General features: G+C 42.3%; 1 protein-coding gene across 1 annotated transcript in view; it reads left to right on the forward strand.

Annotated features, from left to right (window-relative positions):
- uvrag (UV radiation resistance associated gene) overlaps positions 1–23,365 on the forward strand; it is a 92,418-nt gene extending 69,053 nt beyond the window's left edge. The window contains exons 14-15 of the mRNA XM_037119570.1: positions 11,618–11,709; positions 20,707–23,365. Of these exons, the coding sequence (XP_036975465.1) occupies positions 11,618–11,709; positions 20,707–21,550 (936 nt within the window). The 3' untranslated portion in view covers positions 21,551–23,365. The remainder of the gene's footprint in view (positions 1–11,617; positions 11,710–20,706) is intronic.
- The last annotated feature ends 329 nt before the right edge of the window (positions 23,366–23,694 follow it).

Raw genomic sequence — 23,694 nt, forward strand, 5'->3', positions numbered from 1 at the left:
GCACAAAAACAAAAATATTACACTTCACTATGTGCATAAATGTACAGTCAATAAACACATGTATATTGCATGTGGAACACATAGCTAAAGCCTGCCCCATGTGGATATATGAAAGACCTCTCATTTTCTAATTTATACCTTCATCCTCGCCAACCCAAATTCCTCCACAGCGCAGTTGGATGCTGCATATTTTATCCTGGTAGAATAGCAGCGGGATCTGGCTGGAAATCCCTTTGAACTCTGTGAAATATTGGAAGTCAGAGCTTTAATCTGCGGCTCTCTGGTTACTGTTTGGATAGGGCATGTAGCTGGCCAGTCAGTTGCACTGTAGTAGGCCAGCATATGGTCATTTCACTGTCATCAAGGTTGTATTCATACTTGACAAACTGTTTCTATGAAGTAAGCTGAAGGAGGTTTATACTGTTATGTTATTTGCCAGATGCAAATGTTTGCAAATTTTTATGTAGTGAGGAATAGTGAGCAGCAACCAAACTGAAGTTGATGTTCATCCTTCATTTCTTGTTACCGCACTCTCTCACTTCTGACTTGTTGAAACGGGAAGTTTAAATAAGCAGACATTTGGGTAAGTAGCTCTCAACAATCATCACTTTGAAAGCAAGACATTTGAGAGTTAGTAACTCAGACGGATGAAGAGAAATGTACACAGTTTGCCAGCCCAGGCTCTCCCTCTCCCTGTTACCCCAAATCCAGTGGTAATACTAATAGAAAAAAACTCAGTCGTAAAGCCATCCACAAAATAAAGAGGAAACGAAAAGAAAATAATATGGCCATTCACAAGCAGTGGAAGGGAGAAACACTGCGGGCAGCACGAGGCCAGGATAGGCACCTGCCCACAAACCATATATTCATCCTCCTCTCTGGAGTACTATTTTCCTAGGGGCCTTGTGGAAACGCTACACACATATAAAAAAAGATTTCCCCTGTAAAATACCACAACACTTTTATTCCAAATAATAAAATGAGTGCGATCAGACTCTGGCTAAAATTAAAATGTTTCAATGACCCTTTTTGGCAGCTTTATTTAAAAGGCATGCTACATCTGGGGCAAAGTTTGTTGTGTTTGTTCAGCAACACTTTCCTCCTTTAATGAATCATTTCATGCTCAGGAGAAGACATTAGACCTGTCCCGAATTCAGACTTTCCTCCATTTCCATCCAGTCACTCGTCACACATCCTGTTCACTGTCTGGCTCCATTTGCCATTCAGGCCACAGACATTTGTGGCTTCTCTCAAGAGCAGCGTATGCTTTGAATTTGAGTCTACAAATTAGTGTATTAGAAGACTGTCCTAGGTGTGACTCTTTCAGGCACCGAGAGTCCTTTTGAGAGCTGCCATGGAGGATTGATGATGGTCCAGCATGCCAGTACTGCTAACAGGAAGTTGACCTCAGTGTTGTGACTTCACAGACCGGGTCAGCCCGTGTGGGTCTTGGATTACTTGACTGAAATAGCATGGCTCTAGTGTTACAGTGGCCAGGGTCATTAGCCCTGAGGACCAGGGCGACCTTCAAAGGTCCAATAGGTGTCACTGTAGCACACAACACTCATTGGCCTTCTCCACTGACTAGAACATACAGAGATTGAATAACCACATCACAAAGGGATCTCATTAAGACTGTAGACATGGCAGTACCAACCTCCGACCCTCCCTGCAGTGATTGGGGTCAGAGGAGACCGACATTGGTCTCTTGTCACCGGTGGTCTCCCTAACTGAATTTCCTATTCATCTCACAATGCCTTTCCCGTAATTATGTAAATCTGTTGACCGAATTTGGCGGCAACACGATACTCAGCAAAGTGTAACAACAAAAAAATAAGATGGAAGAGTCTGGTTTGAGTTAGGGCTGCATTAGAATCGGACTAAAGCCTAGTGAATACACCACACCTGTATTGCATTACCACAGTGTGGAGGAGACAGAAATGAGGGCCGAGCAGAGAGAGAAGAAAGGAAAAGAGTTGAAGGATGTTAAATGAAGTGGAAGAACTTTGAGTATGCAATATTAAAACCTGTTTTATTAAACGCTTGTTTGAAATGGCAACAGAGACAGGAAGTACAAAGAATATTACATTTCACCTGCTCAGGAAGTGCTGGAACACATACTATGAACTGTGCAGTCAGGCAGTTCCCATGGACGCGTGAGTGACGGCTTTGCTTTGGTTCTCAAACATCTTACAGTGATAAGGCAGCTCTTAAAGTCAATAACTTAGTCAAACACCTTAATCTTAAGCATACTGCTCCACTATCTACAACTACTATCTAATCGTTTATTGTTCTTATTTGTGATTGATTTTAGAGAGAAAAACAGACCGTGGCTTATTTGTTGAATTTACTGTAAATATCCTTAATTTACCTCAATTTAACAAGGTAAAAGTACTAAATTATCTTTCAGTGAATGAATTCTAAATAAATACATTTATAAGTGACCCAAATTTGCAGGTACAGTATGCCCACCTAATTAGACCTGAAATAACAATACAGTAGGTCAAGCTTATTCAGCTACTTTAGTAGTGATGTGGTGGGATTTGAAACAAGTGAAAGAACTAAGAGGCCAGGGGTGTTAATTAAACTTGGAATTTAAATGGGTTGAAGCAGTGCATGTTTTACTTCAAATTTCAAGTTTAGTTTGCTTAGTTATTCAAAACTGACAGACAGACAAACAAACAAAAACAGCAATGCACCTCTTTAATCGTAGAAGTAGGTCATCAGTTAAATTCTCCTCAATTCCCTCTGCTTAAACAACCTGTGGTATAACTTTTGCTTAGCAACAGACAAATGGACCAATACATTTTGTTATAGAATTATCAAAGGGCCAGAGGTTGTTAAAGGGTCCTCAGCTAAAAAAGTCTGCAGTAGGTTGATAAATAAGATGACATGGTTACCTCAGCGTGTTGTAGACTAGTAATTTAGCAACTAAGATAAGCTGCTAGAATTATAGAATAATACTGGGCTGTGGTACCAATCCCTAGCTGTAGACCAGTTACAGTCCTCTGTAAGCCAAGCTATAGACCCCAATACTGATAGAGGCTGATAAAATTCTGAAAATGATTTACCCATGAAATGGCTCCATAGCTCCATTTGAATCTTGCTCACCCCTTGTAAAGCTCTTACTGTTGCTCATACACCTCCTTGTTTACAATGAGGGCTGCTCAGCAAAAGAATGAGCTACAGTTGCAACAGACTGAAAGAATTCTTTATCTTTCTTTCCACCATCCACTTAAAGCTCATGTCGGAAAACATTTGATTGAATTTAAAATTCTTCCGGAACATACTGGAGCAGGTGTTTGTGTTATTGGCAAGATGGTTGATTTAATTAGCGGGAATGTAACTGTGATTAATTTTTTATAAACATTGGCCTGCTGACATCAGTTATTCTTAGCTATCGCTTGTGTTGACACATTGCTGGAATTGACGGGAGCAGTTTATCAATCAGTAAACATTTACTATTGACATGAAATCTGATAATGGCTTGAAAGACTTGATCCTGCGTGTCCAATCAGTGCAAAGTACACACACTGCTGGCAATGGAAATCTTCAGATAAAGTTTCAACTCTTTTCTTTTTGTCTGAATTTAATTAGAAAATGAATTTATTGTAGAGTCCCTGGTGCTTAAGTGTTCCTAAACAGCTGCTTTAGTAGAGGTTTGCGTCCTCTGAAACTTTTATGAAAATAAACTCCAAACAGAAGAAGCTTCCCTTTCTGTTTGCCTTTTGGAGTGTTTGAAGCCGGGCCATTTGGATGAACGATATTTGTTCTCTAACCATTAGGCCTACTGTCCTAACAATTATATTGAAGTATCAACATTTCAGTACGGCATTTTTCGAGTCAAAATCTAGTGTAACTGAAAATTTAGCTTGTAGAAATACCTTTTTGCAAGTCACGTGTAAGACAGCGTGAATTCTTCACACTGTGGGAAGATATTTTCTGTTGTAAGCAAACGCCTGTGGTGTTTATGAGTCCACATTCCCAGTTTGGCTTAAAGACTGGACGATGATGACGACTGTGGCACGAATTCAAGGCCAGAAACGGCTCCGAGTTTAGGTGAATTTCTGTTGTGAATGAATTATGAGACTCTAGTCAGACTCAAACAACTTTTCAGCCCTGCTTTGTATATTTATTGCGACACATGAAAGGCTGCAGTGATTAATCAAGTTGGATTTCATATTCCGCGCTATACCACATGATTGTTGAGGTTTTGAGCCTCCATTGCACTGTGTGGGATTTCACCCATCATTTTCCAGTACATGTCTGCTAATGTACAAATCTGACAACACCAGGTCAGCGAACAACCAAGAAATTAACAACATTCAATGAAGCCTGTAAGGAACAATAAGACTGACTATTATTCTCATAGCTTTCGTTCTCCTGTGAAACATTTTCACAATCTATCTCTCCATTCATGTCACAGCCTCCATCTACGGCAATTTTGTTTCAGCCGTTTTGTATGCATCCTGCACAACATTTCACTGATATTCATTTGGTGGATGAGTGAGGGCTGTACCGAGTGAGTTTCATTATGGGCCCACCATAAGCCAGATGGGCGGAATCATAGAAGCGCTGCACTGTAGCAACCATAATCAACCATTTCAAATCCACCAGTGAGCTAGAAAGAGCTTCACAGAGGCCGGATCCTGTGCAATGTAATCAAATCAGGTCATACAAAAAAAAAAGATAGAGAAGAAAAACACATGAATGATGAATATGCTGATAAGAACATAAAGTTCTATCTTGCACCATATTTCTTTAGAACCTTATATAATAACTATGGAGATTTTTGGTTCCGAGAAATCCGTTTCTCTGTGTATGTGTCAGTTTTCAACCTTCGTGTAAAGAAATAATGATTTTGAAATTAGTTCCTGGCATTTCTTTTGCAGCCGCCAGAGAGAAGACATGAGCCAAAGCAACGGCTGCTTTTTCTTACACTCTTTTGTTCCAAGTTAATGGGGCTTTAAGGGAAGAACAGCAGCTGAATTTCCTAATGATACTTTCCCAAAGTCATGGCTTTAAGCCATTTTATTTATCCTCTCCAAACGCCTACTGATTAGTTTGCAGTATGTAGCATTGGCACATTTCACTTGAGTATTCTAATACTAGCAACACAACTAGATACTATTAGCACAAACTAAGTGTACTTGTCACTAAGACACATTGGCACATTTTAACACAAAAACTTTAACTTTCATGTAAAATATGAGTGTTGAATACACAACACTACAAATCAGGTGGCTTGTTTTTAAACGAGAAACCTGTTTTCATTCAAACTGTTCAGACATGACAGGGACTAGGAAGGGTCTTACTTTATCACATCACGTCACAATCCGCTCAGATGTGACTAATCAAAACGAGAGTAATACATATACATATTTGCAATTTTTTACATAGAGACCATTTGAATAGCAGTTACCAAGGAAACTTACTAGTTTTCACTTTCTGGGTCAACGGCAAGGCAAGCACTTTCTTCCGCATGTTCAAAGTCAAGCATAGCTCTGTTATGTTGAAGGTTTTGGGTTAAAATAAATATACTGCATAACACAAAAACTTATGAGGTCTGGCTTTGCAGCTTGGCCACAAAAGATAAGGCCAGTGCTGAACGAGTCAAACTGTTTATTGAAAAGTCCAAACAATAGATCAGACGGAAATCTCTGTGTATGTAAATACAGCATTCTAACATTTGCACCATATCAGCCCACTGAGGTGAGTGAGTTGTTTATTTCTTCAGAGCCGGACCCGGCCTTCCAAAAGTTGGCAACAACAAATCTTTCAGGCAAACATAAAAAAGATTGTCGATCAAAAAGACTCCCAAGCTAACGTGTGGCTCTCTGAGCTGTAAATACAAACTAAAAGTAATTGGATCGACATGCCACTGTGTGAAGTGGTTGTACAAAAACAAAGAGATACAATGAGAGGATCAGAGGAAACGAGGACATGTATACACAAATTTAATGAACACTGTAATGAGAAGATTAAAACATCACCTGATGCCATGAGGAAAGTTGATGCTTGCTGTCCAGTATGACGGAATCATCTGCAGGCAAGTTCTTGGCTGGAGTTGATAGCTCCTAAAGCTTAATAGTGAACAAAATGTGAACTTTGTGTGGCGCGTGTGGCTTACAGCCAGCCATCCGGCTCCAGGGGATGCTATAGATGCCCAAAAGCTGCTCTCACAAGCCAAGAAACTGCTGGTTATTGAACATTTTATTGCAAGTCTCACTTGAAATTACACACATTAAAATGGCCCATATAGAGTACCACCCATATCACTCCAAATAGATGTTAAATGCAGCATTAGCTATATGTACAGCCCATTAATGTCAAAGACAGTTTTCATTTTTATTGGATTCATCAGCATAACGTAGGGCTGCAACTAACAAGTATTTTCACTGTCGATTATTTTCTTCATTAATTGATTACTAGTTGATCTGTGAAATGTCTAACAACGGTGAAAATTGTTGCTCAGTGTTTCCCAAAGTGTGAGATAATAAATGTGTTTTTTGGTCCACAACCCAAAGATTTCCTGTCCATTGATGAATTAAGAAACCAGAAAATATTCACACACTGTTTCTCAAAACCTGGGTAACATTACAAGGGGCAACTAATCAAATTACACACAGCTTCCTCTGGATCCCAAAAAAGGCTCCAGTGTACTTTTTTCACATATGCATTAGTCCTCCCCAACACCTGGAAACAAGCTCAGAGCATAAAATAGTAATGGTTGTGTGTTTTTTTTTTTTTTTTTTACTTTAACAAACCTGTAAGTTGACTGACGTTTGACTGACCACTTTGTTTGTCACTCTGGTAACTCACACTGTTAGCTTTGGCTTAATTATTAACAGCACAGCATGCAGGCTTTGTAGCATTTCCTGGCAGGATCAGTAGAAATGATGATAAAAGTGACAGGACCTGTTACATTAAACTGTAGTAAATGAGTCCACACTAAAGTTCCTAATTTGTTTTGGGATATTTCACGACGCCATAGTGTGAGTCAGCTCCTCTAATATGATGTTTTTACAGCTTGTTATTTATTCACTGCTGTTCATGAATCAATCATCTTAACAAGAACAGGCATGGCCCTGAAATATTATCAGTGGCAGGTTATCTCCCATAGCTCCACTTCTCTCCATATGAGGTCCACATATGCAGACCAATGTCTGCGTCCACCTCACGGTCTCTGCTGAAGTATCCACTCCACAGTTTGACCAGAGGGATGATGGAGGGCGGAACACCTGGATAGCCCCACTATAACAAGCTGTCATAGGACCTAATGAGCTTCCTGATTATCTTCCCCAGGGAGTATATAAAACCTATGTACTCTGCAAAATAACCGTTTCTATTTTTACCCCCAGTGGACAAAAGCCTGCTGATTAAAAAATCACGGGGTAATTGTCTGTGATGCAGGTCAGGCACGCACAGGATACTCTAGAGTTTGATTTTGAGACTTTTAACCTCTTGACACACGAAACCCCTGATGGAAATATCCTGCATCCCAGATTACCTCCACTGCCCATCTCCTGTGACGATGGAAGACCACTTGTCAAGCGATTGCTAAGAATGTGCACCAGTTGAACTGTGATGTGTGCATTCGCAAGCGGCTCCTACAGTGACCTCAACATAAAAGACGGAGAAGGGGGGGGGGGGTTTCTGCTTCGCTACCTGGGCCCAGCCTCCTTCACCACATCATCAGCAATCAGCCTCAGAAATTTCCTGCAGCCCGCCCACATTCGTGGTCTGATCTGAGCGTGATTAGTACTGACAAACTCAGGGAAACAGTAATACGTGGCATAAGCCAGGCTGTGTTTGTTTAGCCGCTGTACAGAGCTCAGGGCAAACACGCAGGTTTCGCCAAATGATGGGTGGCATGAACTGTAAACTGACTGGTTCCCGTCGACTCTAGTGAGTTTGAATGTGTTTACGTGTGGTCATGGCTCCAGTGGATTGGCAGGGTTTGGCTGTATACACTGCTGCATTCTTTGGTTTGTTACTTTATCTTTGAGATGGATGAGGATGAGTCCTCAGTTCTCGGACGTGACAGGTCAGTTCCATCCATCCTAAAAAGTCGCACACACACCCATACCAAGCCTTGTGCCACTGCACATGTTGCTGGATCTCCAAAGCGCTGAGTGGGTTTTGTTCAGTATGGAAACAGGGAAGGGAGTGTCCAGACACAAAGGTGTTAGCAGCGACGAGGAGACCTTGCCGGATCTGTTTCACTATGTCATCATGTGAAAGAGCCCCGGTGGGTGCCCCCACTCCGCCCCCACCCCTCCAACTCCTCTCGTCTTTCACCCATCCTCAATGGGCCCTGGGAATTTCTCACCACGATCTGGTTAGCCCCATTACAAAGAACCCCGTGGCCAGCTTTGAAAGCACTCTTCCATATACATATGCACAAGCAAGCAAACGACTCCAGCAGCATTCATCAGAATGATGTATGAAAGAGAAACTGGAAATGACAAGCTGTCTCAAGTGGACTGATTCTGAGTAATTCTCTATGATCTGGTCTGGAGTTGTTGACATAGAGATTGTTTCTTGTTTCAGCGTTTGTATAAAAAAATTCTCCAAGATACTAATTTTTACTGGGTTGTGACATCAGAAAGTATGCAAAAAAAATCATTTCTGTTGTGTGCAACAGAAATCAATTTGTTGTGGGGTTTTTTTTTTCTTTTAATTGATGAATTTATTTTTTACATCATGTCAGTTTCAACACATTATCTTATATCTGTTTCAACACACTCCCAAAAACCAGTTCGGGTTCATATACGAGAATCTAAACTTTCATGCTCGGATGTTTGTTTCCATCCAGCAGTCGAATCTTCATGGCACCAACATTTGGAAACGGCTTCATGTCATGAAGCTTCCTCACACATTTCTCCCACTTGCAGAACATTTTCTGTTGCCCTCTCCTCCAGATGACACAGTTGAGTCATTGAAGTCTTTTCTGCTCGTCTCTGCTCGAGCAGAAAAGAAGGGGGGGGTTGATGGTTGCACATTTGACAGCCTGCGTCCAGGATATATGCCTTCCCAGGACGGAGGCCACGGGCTCCCCACATATATACACATGCAGCGCACTCTGTGGAGAAACTTAATGCAGGAAGGGCCAGACCAGTTTATGAATATTGATAGAGTCTGTCTGGCTGAGTGCTGGGTCAGCTGCAGGACTGCAGTATTCACTCTTCCAAACTGTCTGAATGTGTTTAACACATCTCATTACAAAGATAGTGTGAAGGAGCAGTCGCCCAGTGCTGATGGCTCTGCACTGCTGCCAACCGGACACTTAGCTCAAGTGTTGTTGGTGCCCACTGGCAGAGATTTGGCAAAAGCATACATAACGCAGGTAGAGCTACGAACTCTGCTGTGTTTCCTTGTTGGCGCCACACATTATGAAGAATGTTGGACAAGCCGCATTTCTCACAGAAATATTAAACATACACACATGTGCTTCCCAGTAACATCCTCCTATTTTTTAATCCCCACGCAACGAGCTCCATGGTAATGAAGTGCGCCCCGAGCAAGCCAGTGATGTCACCCATCACTCTCATGTCTTCACCTATATCCAGTTTCCGTGTGCTGCACGCTTGGCAAGATCTCCTCACATAAGGAAAACAATAGGAGCCACACATACAAATGCACATTCATGTTCCCCCTTTCTCCCACACACTCTCAGACATACAGGCGTGTCATTTGACATAGGGCTCCTGTCAGACACGCACTGTGGTTATTACACACATCTCAGAGGTCAGGCCAAGTAATGGGACTTAAAGATAGCATTTTGTCAAGCCTTCTGACGGAGAATCAAAGAAAAGCATATAACATATCCAACAAACGCTCTTTAAATTTTCCGCAGCCATAATATTTATTCTTTGCTCATATCTGATTCACAATTTCTGATTCATACTTCCTCGACCGTAACCTTGAGATTTCCATGAGATTTGGGAATTTCCTTTTTTTAGCATCTGGCCGCAGAACAAGCAAGCCCCCCTGCCCGATTCAGCTATGCTCTTTCTGTTTCTAAAACCAGTGCCGTTATTGATCTTGGCCTAACGTTTCAAACCCAATTCCGTTCAGGCAGCCCTGTGGACAGCGCAGCGCCGTCATTTGGTCAGACCCTGAGGTTTGCTCTGAGCCATGAATGGATCTCTATGTTGTTCTCGCAGGTTTTGGACCATCCCATCACCAGCTGGGTTTTGAGGTGACACCCCTTGTTTGGTTCCCTCAATCTGAGCTTCTTTTGATAAAGCCTTCCTCTCATACTGTCACGACTGTTGTTTCTGTGGCTCCCCTAACAGACACGGATCATTCCGGGCCAGAACACACACACATGTGCAAAGATACTGGAACATTGATGCAGACACGTGAAAGCCTTGGTACAAGTCGCATACAGCGCATACTGTGCCATTGATACCATACAGTTAACATGTTATTCTCACAACTGGTCAGACAGAATTGGATTGAGCCATTTTGAAGAGGAATGCCACTCTTCTTGCCATTAATCAGGCTTAATAAGAGACAACATGTACCACAGCTGAATGTATATGGCACAACATTTCCCAGAGTAAAACAGTTATTGATGTGTTTTGAGTGCGGCTGGTACCCTGAAAACAATTTGTCTCCTCCTAAACTAAAAAACAAGAAAATGTGACCTTTGCCCTCTGAGACTCGAAAATATTTTTCCCTGTAATTCCTTTATTATCATGTCACTCATCCATTATGTGCTCAAGAAGAAGCAGTATGTTATCCGGGTTGAGTGGTGGTGTCGGAGTCATGTGCGCTTCATCCCCAGAAGTGTGTGTGTGTGTGTGTGTGTGTGTGAATATCAGTGCGGTTGCCGTGGCGCCCAAGTGGAAACAAAACATATGTCAGCTGGTGCAGGCAATGTGTGTGACAGAGGGGCCTCGGAGAGTTACGCTGGACGTGCGGCATGATGCTCCTCTGCTGTTCAGCAATATAGGTTAAATAAACTCTCCCGGACAAGAGTTGGCTCGCTGTGACAACGCTCAGCCAGAAGAGATATTTCTGGCCACAAAGCTGGAGTTTCTAGGTGGCCTTGTTCTTTTTTTTCTTCTTTTTTTTTTCACCGGATTTGATTCTATCATCGGGGGAAAAAAAAGCATTGTGGTACAATGAGGGGAACATTCAAGGCCAAATTAAGTAGTGGGTCCGTTGAAGAGAGAGGGAGAGATCATGAGAGAATGTAATGAGGTTTCTGATGTGCTCTCTTTGCCCCATTGCGTCCAGATGTTTTAACAACGAGGTTGGTTTTTCTTGCCACCCGCATCTCATCCCCTGTCTTTCCACACACCTTACGTATTAGTCCTCACGCCTGTTATCAGGGAAGGCTGCCCATTGTGTGTCCAGATGAGTAATGGCCTGACGGGGAGAGCAGAAAATGTGTCATGGCGAAAGAATGTAGACTTCAAACCTCTGCTGTAGGTGGTGTTTCTTTCTCCTCCAAACGACAACCAAACATGGAGAAGTGTGCCTACGTGTGTAAGTGTTTCGCAGCAGTGCTAGCCCAGCACAAGATATATGTACGGTTCTAGGATATACGGTGTGGTAGGTTGTTTGAGGTTAACAATTCCGCATGTGTTCCCTTTTCTTGCAGCTGAGATATCAACATGGCTTGACCACCCCGGATCTGCAGCAGACATTACCCAACTTGAAGAACTTCCTGGAACATGGCCTGCTGGTCCGATGGTAAGTATCAGAAAGGAACTTTACACCTCATGTATTCTCTCAGAGGTCAGTGAAGCCAGAAAAGTGGCGTATTAAAGTGACATCTGTATTTCCAGTGGATTTGCTTTCATCTTTAACACATTTACAAGGGTTCAGTTAAACCACGGCACAATACATTACTGTATTTTTCATTATTACTTATTACATTAAAAGTTGTTTGGATCCATGTTTTACCAACACTTGTTTTTAGAAGTACTTTCAGATGGATATCATCAGTCCAACGAGAAAAGAGTCCTCATCATTAAAAGGGAACTTAGCAATGCGAAGCTATGGAATTTGGAATATAGAATTTTTTGCACTGGATCTTGGAAAATCACAGAAAAAAGATATGTGGTAAACAACAGTTTATGATACTTACTTATTTTGCTTAGTCATATAATCTTCACAAATGAACACCACTACTACCATCCATTACAAGACACTGTGACGTGATTTTGAAGCTGTTATTTTAAGGTTCAAAAAGAAGTTGCATAATGTTGCTTTAAGTAATGACGCCAGGCATTGCAGTTCATTCTCATTTTTATTGAGACAACTAACATTTGAATATCGTCAGACAGCACAATATTGTCTGAAATCATATGGATGTATAAGGTAAAAGCTATTATTAGGTAGGAATGTTATATAGATCACCGTTGTAATGGCGCACCACCTCTGCACATCAACACTACATCGGCACTTTAAAAAGGCACAGTTTGATGAGATTTGCAGCAGCCACTTTGTCCCATGAAGTGGAATGCTTAGATCTCCCTCCTTCAACGGTCTTATGGCCTGTACCTAACCCTTGAGTAAAACCTGGGAGTTGGTCTGTGTCAGGCTTCAGCTCCACTGCCCTATAAAAGAGAAGGCTGTCTTTGATCTCCAGTCCTCTCCCAGGGTCAGCAAAGGGGAAAATGTGTATTACACACATTAATTGAATAATCTTTTGTTTTGAAAGGAAAGAAGCCATGAAAAGCCCGAGCTCTCAAATCAACCCCCCATCGTCCCCCTCCTTAATGGGAAGTGGAAGGGCCAAAGATAGATGAGATGAAAGCTAGGGCCCACTAACCCTGAAGCTGTGTGTGTGTGTGTGTGTGAGTGAGAGTGAGTGCGTGCGCGTACATTTGTGTGTGTGTGTGTGTACATGCAAGTACGTCTTAAAAGAAGTGGAGGTGAGAGTGTAAGAGTTGTACAGTGGCTTGCCACAGCCACACTCCTGCATCTACGAGACCACAGGGACAGGAACAAAAAACTGTCCTGAACTGACTCATAAGTCACCAGCTGGGAGTCAAAGAAAACTGCCTTTCTCATCAGCTGGAGCAGCACCAAGCATCAAAAAAATATTTTGAGTTCAGTCATTCTCACTGTCATATGATATAGAGCTTTGCAGCAAAAGCGACAGACATAGCAACACCGTAAAGGAAAGGTTCAACAGCTGTGTCACTTTTGGACAGTAAATATGAGGCAGCCAGCAGCCGATTAGCTTAGTTTAGCAGATTGACTGGAAGCAGAGGAAATGGATTGCCTTGCTCTCTCAAAATTAAGTTGCACCCATCGGCACCTCTGATAGTCACAAAATAATACTCATAAAACCCCAGCATGTCATTTTTGCATTTGCATCACACCAGGCATCTCCAAAAAATGTTCTCAAAAATGTATCTACTCTGAACTGTGTTGCAGCTCCTTAATACAGAACAGTTGGTCAGTGTTACCTAAGACAGGAACCAATTGCAAAATCATATCATAAAGCCCAAAACAGCGTGACGGAAATTTTGTTTAAAGAATAAAGGTACACATATACATTGCCCGAAATGATTTAGGAGTGTTGGGATACACTGCTGATTCACTTGATTCTGTAACATGAAGCACTGAATTCCTGTTTTGTGTTTTGTGAACATATTTGTTCACCAAAAATAATAAGTAATTTGATTTTCATTGTTTATCCATGCGCATGCATATATGCACCCATCTCCCAATATCACTAACTAACTTTGAATAGTGTATTTATATGTATTTATATATAAACGAAATGCTAGAATTGAAGCAGAGTGTCAGTGGTTAAACTTTCCCCCCCCTCTCATAATACATACTACACCTTCAGCCTAAGTGGATGCCTCCGGCAAGGATGAGGAGGTGGCTATTTCACAATATCTTGTAATAAGGAGGATATGCACTGATTTCCTTGCCATATCAGTTCCAGTCTTGCTCCGCTACTTGTTTGAAAAAGCCTAACTTCAGATACAGTTTCCAGCGCTGGGACCCAGCTTATGAAATATGGATGTATAAAAAACGCTGCATGGCAGCTGCAGGTAATTATCCTATAGACTGTGAGCGAGAAGCTAATCTGCTTCCTCTGTCGTTCCTTGCCACCTCTTTCTTCCCTCCACGCATCCAAACAGGGATGATGTGATGAAGGATATGACCGAGGGCACCATTTCCAGACCAGATTTGGAAACCGTTCCTCCCTCCATGTAGAACTAATTCAGCATGCATCCACTCCACAGGGAGAGCCTTTCCCAAAGGGCCAAGAACCACACAATGGGAGTGTACCGGGTTCATCTTGGATTTTGTATACAGACTGGATGGTCTAACTGAGGAAAAGCAGAGTGCTTGTAGGAAAAGAGTGTACTACAAAGAATGTCGTTTTTACACAGTGGGCTATATGATGTTCGTCTGGTGAGCCGCTGATCATATCTTTATACATTTTCAAACAGTACTGTCTCAGAAACACATCATAACATGTCATAATATACACAGTCCAGCTCTGGTGAAAAATAGGCCGTATAGGTTGTTTTTTTTAAATCTTGCTGAAAGATAAGAAACGGTGGAAAATGGTGAATCTATTACCAAGAGGCAGACAGAGACAGTACCAGAAAACCAACTCTTTGTAAACTGTACAGTCTGCTGAGATCAAAGCAAACGCGTTCAACATGCTCCTATTTGCCGCTTTACATCCGCTGAGGGCCTGGCAGAGGTTCACAGGGCCCTAATCCCACTCTGGTGCCTCGGAGCAGGGCTACATACTATACATGGTGGGGGGGAGGCAAGGTGTGGCGGAGTGCCTGGCTGGGCAGATTCAACACTGCAGCTGGAGGATGCGAAGCTCCCCAAGGACCCCATAGTGAGCGAAAATTTAGCAAAACCATTGCAGCCGCCAAGTGCTACATGATGTATTCAAAGCGTTGTGATATGTAGCAGCTGCCACCTTGTCAGTGAAAGATAAAAGCATATCATCTCAAATGGATGTGTTGTATTTGCGAAGTACATGAAGCCTCACAGTTGAAGCCTGTCCTATATAGATTTAATATATTTACAGTAACGGTTGATGTTTGGAAGAATCAATCAGGTGTATTTTCCTTCTCCCTGTTCATGTAATATTCTGGAACAGTTTACATTAGAAGGGGCAGTATAGAGTTTTGGAGAAGAAATTCAAATTCAGAAATATTATCAAATGATGTATTTGTTTCCATTATTGAATGAACACGCTTTCCTCAGAGGAAAAATAAGGTTCTCAGAACACTGTTTGAAGCTGGAGGGATGGCAGGGTCCACCAAATATAAACAAAGCAGTGTGAAATTGTGTTCTTTAGGGTCAATTTGTGTGTTCAGTTTATTCAGTCATGAGAACAAAGAGTTTATTTGGTTTGTTTTGACATAAAATAATCAGTCAATGCAGATCTTTCTCTTCTGACTAAAATGTATTCCCCAAAACTACAAAGTGCACCTTTAATAGTCATTGCGTGAATGCACCAGCGATAGCAAAGCGAACATAAAAAAATTGAAATGTCAGTTAGTTATTTAAATCAGTCACAGCTTGATGTTTTGGTTGAAATATTGAAACTATGCATTAACATTTGCTTTTGCATTACATATCAGCTATGTAATTTTGTTGTTGCACCAACAGTAATTTTAATTTAAAAAAAAAAACAAAAAACTGCACAACTTAATCCTGTAAGGGGATTTATATTGTCAGCTTGCACAAACTGTGCTGTAGTGATTCCCTCTCTTCAAAGGCTAAACAGTCAATAAGTCCTGTCCTGTTAAGTCAAAAGAAAACTTAGCTTACACCATAGTGCATATCATATTTTTAGTAATGTTTGCTCTAGTAGTTTCATAGGGATTTCCCTAAACCACATCAAACAACCAAATCTTATCTGCCATTGTTTGTTTTGGCCTAAAATCATGGCTCCTTAACAGGATTTGGATATGAACAGGGGCATGTTGCGAAGCCTGTCAGGGGATTGAACAGTGGAAAGGTCTGGCTCACTGAATTCTTGAGTCGGCCTGAAATATGCCAGGTTTGACATCAGCAGTGGAAAGGAAGAGAGCTTTGGAGGAGTGAAGGCTATTTCTGGCTCGGCATGTCAAGTTTTCAGCTTGATGACTTAGGCAGAGGCCTCTTAGCATTTACAGTGTGCGGTGAAGTTGTTGTCAGGGTAATGCAAGAGGGACTGGGGCCCAGAGAGAAGATGTACTGTAGGTGGATAGCTTGGGCCCACGAGTGGAGGGAACTTACCATTACACAGCTAGGTATTAAACGTTAGGGATGAGCAACAGGCTTTTTTCCCATCAGTATGGTCTGTTGAGCTGCTATCATGAATTCACTTTGCTCGTCATGAATGCCTCAGACAAAGTCCATGCTGCACAGAGAGTTGAGGACCTGAGCCCTTTCCATCCTTCATGGTTTTGATAGTTGGTGAAAGTAACATTTCCCAGAGCTCAAGTTTACCACATAAAATATACGTATGACATTAGGAATGCTAGATACATGTCCAATCGCATCGTTACATGCACAATAACAACTTTTACTGGACCGCAGCATCGAGCAGAGCGGACAGTAATTAATGTATGTGTCATGACTCAGGGATGCCTGGCAACAAATTAGGACAGAATACTGTCTCAACAGAACTGACGCAGTGAATATTTAGACCCAGCTATGTTTTCAACAAATGTAAGAGTCTACAGCTGCACAAGCAACACTGTAATGCTGTACTACAGCACAGCGGTCCTTTGTCAGTTCAGTGCTAACATTAGCTTGCCAAAATGCTGCAGTGACGCTGCTAACATGCCAAGCAAGTATAGTTCTCACCTGCTTAGTTTATGGAGTTAATGTGTGCAGCTGTGATGGGTATATCATTAGTTTTGCAGGTGTAATGATGTAAACCAAAGTATTATGATAGTGCTAGGTCAAAAGTGAAGGGCGTTCACGAAAGTCGTAACAGTTCATCTTGAGAGGGACATGACTTTTGTGTAGCATCTGTAGTATTTTATTTATTTTTTTATTTATTTTAAAATGGAACTAATGTCAAACTCCTGGAGGAGCACAAGGAAAAGTCAGGGGAACACTAGAGTCTTTAGATTTCATCCTCTGGGAGCCATGAACATCACCTGTATCATGTTATACAAATCCATCTAGGAGATTTTGATACTTAACTGGACAAGTGAAAAGGTTTGACCTGCTAAAGAGCAAAAAGTAAGGAGGCCACCAAAGAAGTATCCCTCTGTGGGCCATGAATATAGTGGCAAACTCTCCAATAGCTTTTTGGAGAGCTGTATTGGACTGATATTTCAGTCTGGACCATAGCAGTTGACCGAGAGACAGACTCGTAAGAATGGTTGCGAGGACGAGGAAACGGGAACAGGGTAAATGTTTATACAGAAAAATGAAAAATATAATGCGGCGTACCAAGAACGTCAGCAAGAGACAGAGATAGCTCACACTAGTTCCAGCTTTTACAATCACCTTTAGGAAATATTTTTCAGCTGTTTGTCTTCCCCACCACCCTAAATCTACACACATGCTCACAGCATCAATACATGTGTAGTCTGATTGCCCATGTCAAAAAACATGTCATCAGTGTAACAGTAGAAATGTTTCAAGAAAAATATGTTATGACTGCCCGGAGGTTTACTTGGCTCAAGTCCTCACGGACACACCCAGTTACTCACACACTACTGCACATTTTGACTCAATCCTAAAAACGAAGTGGAACAAAACACCGCGGTCCAAGTACGAAATTCCTCATTATGCATAAGTCCTGGTGTGATGACCATTTGATTTTATGCCACTGTCAATAATGCGTTTGTTTGGAGTGTAGATGGCAAGCTAAAGTCAAACCACACTGATTATATTAGAAAGCCAGTTGGAGGGGGAAATGGAAGGAAATGGCTGCAGATAATTAAAATCAAAGCCATTCAATCAGACATTGCCGTAAGGACATCACTCAGTCAAGCTAAAAACATAGTAGTCGCTTATTAGCTTGTTATAAATGATGCATGGAAACCTTAAACTTTTTGCTCAATACCATTCATCTCCGGTTTCCAAACCTGTATCGTGTCTCAAAGAGTCTGCATCACATTTTCCACTTACTTAAATGATAATTGACTTCTTATGACATCCGTCTTTATTCCTTTCCACCAAATCAGGTTTTGCATTTTGGGACTCGCTTCCAAAGAGCGCATGATGGTTTCATTTGGAAAGTCACAGATAAGTGTTAGAGATGGCGATTCATTCAACTTCCCTCGATTCCGTCTCTTTTCATTTGTCCCCCCCCCCAGAAAATTAGGTGTTAAAGAGCACATTGTTTCCATTTTTCCAAAAAAACGGTTTGGAGTAGAGTAACCATGTGCTTGTTAGGGAGGGGCAAGCTAAAGCCAGTTGTATTAAATTATGTGTTTTGATGGATGTACACTGCCAAGGAAAGCACAGTCCATCACCTAGTCTGCCCACTCAACAGGAACACCCTCACAGGATCAGGTCATTACCCTGCGCCTTTATTGTCTTAACCCTGACCTTGGTTGACCATCCAACATATACATGTGCAGGCCTCCAATTAGCATAAATGTTAGCCGAGGTACAGTATTAACAGGTTGGTGCCATATGCGGTTACATACTGAACCTTCAGACCGTGGATGGTTCTCGTTTACTTTATAACAGGCACTTTGAAGTTTGACAAGTTTCTCTTAAAACTAGACAGGCTCTTCTCAGTGCAATGTCCTGCCCGTGAACCCTGTTTAGGACCCTGTTAGGACCCTTGGCAGGATGCCTGCGTGGGTCAAGGTCAAAGCCCTATTTACAAGCTGTCATGAGTTTAGTGGTGCTTGTTCATCAGATGGTGAGTTAGTACACGATACATCAACCAATGGTCTCATCACCAATGCTCAAGTGCTGAGTGACAGGAAAAAATTTACAAGGACATCTACCGTGGCTGCATTTCCAACTGAACAAGCAGAGATTTGTCGTTAACTCTTTAACCAACACATGTTAATCTCTAGAGAGCACAGGGAGGCCCTGCTTCACCTTTGACCCCAACAGTACAGTGCCTTGGCTCCTCAGATTGAGGAATGGGCACGTTAAGCAGACTGCTAAATAGTCCGGTGATCTTGGCCTCAGCAATCGGAAGATGCAGTGAGGCCCCCATTTAAGTAAATTTATGGCTCCAGTACTGGGATGGGGCGGGTGTCCCAGACCCCGGGTCTGTTATCTGTTATAGAGGAAAATGTCTGACATACTTGGGTGGACGCCTGCTGCGTGCTCAGCAGAATGTGAACGTAGACTCTCGCAGGCCGCATAAATGTTTTCAGAATGCTGTAAGGTGGAGTGATTTTACAAAGAGCTGCAGCTGTTTCTCTCCCTGGATCAGGCGAGGAGTTGTGTGCTTGGGATGGAGGGGTGCAAATGACATCAAGGGAGTACTAGGTCCAAATAGAGCGTGGGTGTCTCATTTGCCCCCTGTGGACATCACGGTCTCAAATGTTGGCTGTAGACATCAATGCTTACTGTAATCAATCAAATTTTTTTTTTTTTTTTTTTTTTGAGGAAGAAGAAGCATAAAACAGTCACTACTAATTTGCTGATGTCTCGGTAGATAACGAGCTAGTTATGCTACATTATTAATCCGAGTTTCTGTGGGGTCTTAAAAATGTCCATATTTTGCATACAGGTCTTAAATTGCATTTAGTTAGGACTTAGATATGTTCGTTCATTTACCGCTTCTGTCGTCACCTTTTTTTGTGTGTGTGTGGTGGTGAGATTCACGGTCAGCTTTGTGTGTTGTACTTCTTTCTGAAGTATCCAGGAACGTAAGTGGCATTTTGCCAACAGCTTGGTCAGAATTTATCGCTGTACACATCACCAGTTCCGGAAAGACTTCGACTGCGTAATCTGCTATGACTGTGGGAAAGTGTAAATGTAACAAGTGTTGGCTTGAACAACCAGAATTAAGTTGGTCAAAAGCTGTAGCTGTACCAGTTAAATAACATTTAGTTAATGTAAAAAGTATGTTTGTGTGTGTTTGTGTGCGTGTGTGTGCGCACACACGCACACAAACACACGCGCACGCACACACACACACACACACCAGGGTTATTATAGTTAACTGAATGAAATTCCTTGATTATAACAAAACTAAAACACTTAATCACTTGTTAAACTAATTAGAACTAAACTGAAATAAAAAAGCAACTGAAAAACTAAATTGAAATAAAGACTAATGAAAATTAAAAACTATGATTGCTCTGTCAATGGCAATAAATTAGTTATTTTTGAAAGCAATTCTGGGATATTATTTTTCCGTACTTTTTCGTGCTTCGTGTAGGTCTTAAAAAGGCCTTAAAAGTCTTAAATTTGACTCGTTCAAACCTGCAGAAACCCTGTTAATGCAGATTTGTTCATGACAGCCACATCATGAAAACTACTAACAGACTAACTAAATAATACTGATATCCAGTACGATGCAATGTTCTGCTGGGAAATCTTGGGTCCTGGCATTTGTGTGGAGGCCAATTTACACGTACCAGCCACCCAAACACTGTATACGACCTCACAACAGTAGCACTCCCCGATGGCAACAGCACCATGACTTGACTAATTGACTTGACTGATCTCTAGTTTTGAACAAATGCAACAGATACATGTTGTTTGCCTGTCATTGCTTTTCTTTATGTCCTTGCTTATTAGTGTCTTTCTCTTTGTTCATCACAGTGACAGACACCACGTCTCCAGCTCCATCCCAGTGCCGGCCAAGTCTCAGCTTGGTGTGTCTGCTGCCTCGGATATAGGCTACTCCTGCCACACCAGCTCCCCAGACCGGGGCTTGAGGAAAAGGGCGAGCTCTGAAGCCGATAAGCCCAAGTACAAGCCAACTCCTCCACCCAGCTACAGCACAGCCATGGGTGAAGAGCAGCCCCCAGTTGGCCTGGCACCTCCCTCGCCTCCTGCCAAACAGCTGTCCTCTTCCCTCGATGCTGGCATGGCATCCCTTAACCTGGCCAAGACAACAGAGGCCAATAAGGAGGGAGAGCAGAAGGAAGAGAAGGAGGAGGGTGAGGGAAAATCAGTGGAGGTGGAGAGATGCAGAAGCACTGACGGAGAGATTAACGTAGATAAAGAGGACAATACTGAAGAGCAGCCGGCCAGTAGCGCAGTTGCACCCATCTGTTCTGCAGTGCAGGACGCCAGTGAGGAAACAGAGGCCACTAGTCAGCACACAGGTGCCATGAACGGCTCTCTGGTACCGGGACAGGCGCCCGTTAGCCTCGTCCCAGAGCTGCGGTGCTCTGTGGAGCAAGCTGAGGAGATCATGGGCACAGAGGCCACCGGTTTAGGCCTGGGTTTAGGGTTGGGGTTGGGGTTGGGGCTCGCCGACGAGGCCCGGCTGGATGAGTACCGCTGCATCCCCGTGGACCACGCAGTAGCTGTGGAGTGTGACGAACAGGTGCTGGGCGAGCTGGACGTCGCTGGCTTTGAGGAGTTCTCCAGGCGCATCTATGCACTAAATGAGAACATGTCCAGCTTCCGTAGACCACGCAAGAGCTCTGATAAGTGAGACAGGGGACCTAAGGAGAGGGGGGAGGCGTACAATAACTTGCACAGGGGGTTTGGACAAATACAAGACAGGGACATGAGCTGAGAGGACAGGGGTGGGGTCCCCGCTCTCCTATCGCAGCATCAAAAATCATAGGAGCTATTCTGGAATAACAACCAATTTGCACTTATTGTAAACATTTCCATAGTAATCTTTTAATTGAAACAGTTAAAAGTGCAAGTATTGGGACAGTAAGTTTTACTTGTATTTTTGATGCCGCCATTGATATATTTTTAAACATCGAATAGAACAAACCATTCTTCAGATCTTTGTTTTCACTAAATTATTTTGTTAAGGACTGCGACGGCCGACGCTAAATTAGTGTCAGTCGTCGCCGGCCGTTTACCAAAACAGGGGACCATTCATATAAAACGACACACGAAAAAATGTATATCACTTGCACTGTGTTTACGCAAACTTACTGCAATAACAGCCTGTGACTTGTAGAAAACATCGTCATCTCCGAACAGCATTTAAAGTTCACATCCACGCCCAGAGTGCAGCCTCAGTGCGTCAGGGTATAAAAATGTCTCAATGCAGCAGCTCTAAATCCTTTTTCCTTACTACTGTACCTCAAGTTTCACAATAACTGTATCTATAACTATAAAAGGACTGATATAAACAACAGACATACCGAGGGCTGTTGCAACAGGAGGTTTTATCAAAGTGACAGCTGTCCCAGTACTTACACCTTTGACTGTACAAAGCAGATGTTTAGACTCTTCCCGAGCCTTCAGTCAGGGTGCGTGACAGTGGGTGTGTGTGCGTGAGGAAGGACGTGACGTGTCCACGTGCGAGTCGGGGGCTTCACATTAAAGCATGCAACCGCAGTCACACAGTCACAGTTAGGTATCCAGTTATTCCACCAATGACCCATGAACAAGGCAGGATTTTGCTACCCTAAAGCGAGGTGGGAGCTGGAGCCAGTAGCCCAAATCAGGGACTCCCTAACTGTGACGCACAGCATCTCCCCTCATGCAAGCAGCTCAGCCCGGCCGTCACTCTCCACACGGGGTAGAGTTTCTCCTTCAGGTCTTAAGATGAGGATCACAAAGAGTTGGCAGATGGTTGGAGCTTACGGCACATGGCAGGGATACGGTGCAATTGTTTTTTCTGACCATCTCCACGTCCTTTTCCTTTCTCTTTTTATTTTTTATTTTTTGCAATGTATCCCATCCATATTAACATAAATGTTAATGTTAAGTCGGCTGATTCTCGCAATCAGTCGAGCAAAAACTTTAATTCTGTGTCTGTGTTCTGTTGGAATGTCTCACTCAGGCTCTGCTGTAAGTGTTAATAGCAAGTGTCTCAATCCCATTGTCCGTGATTTTTGTCCCCCGTGTCCGAATGCTTTCTTGCACTGGTACTCAATAACTGCATTATTTATGTCTCAACAATTGTGTGTGCTTTGTTTCAAATGAAATCAATATCGAGTTTTATTTTGCCCACTCACATGGGACATCACCCATTATTATTGTCAAACATTAGACTGAAATCATGACCAGTGTGTGGGTCCTGATGTGGACAGCTGCTTTGCATCGCCCGCCGTGACAAAGATGGACCCTCCACCGGCAGCCCACCTTATGTTTGAGATCCAGCACTGTGGTTGCTGACTGTTGAGAAATATTGTATTTAAACAAAAAAAAATTTAACCATGTTAGACCATTTCCATATACTGCTATACAGTTCAGTAAGTGACCATGTACATATACTTTTGTATGGAGGGGTTGTTTTTTTTTTTTTTGTTATTAAAGACTTGCAGTCCAATGGCATGGATGTATGTAGCCCCCTTTAAGACTGGTCTGCCTGCATTTCTATTGGTACGGGTGTGCTCAAGTTTGCCTGTGAGGTGGTTTCAGCAATGAATTTATAATGAGCAATATGACAGTTTCCAAAATTGTGTACAAAATTCAAACATCCCCTTTGAAAAGTTTAAAGAGCTCCATGAGAAGGTACTTTGAGGTACACCGTCAGCATGCTAAGAAGTTCACACTGTAGCGCTAAGATGATAAATTATAATGTTATGTGTTATAATATGTTCATCATCTTGATTTAGAGTGTAGCGTTTGCAGTGTAGCACTAAACACAAAGGATAGCATTAGCTT

This window comes from Acanthopagrus latus, chromosome 13, assembly GCF_904848185.1.
Source record: "Acanthopagrus latus isolate v.2019 chromosome 13, fAcaLat1.1, whole genome shotgun sequence".
Classification (NCBI taxonomy): Eukaryota; Metazoa; Chordata; class Actinopteri; order Spariformes; family Sparidae; genus Acanthopagrus; species Acanthopagrus latus.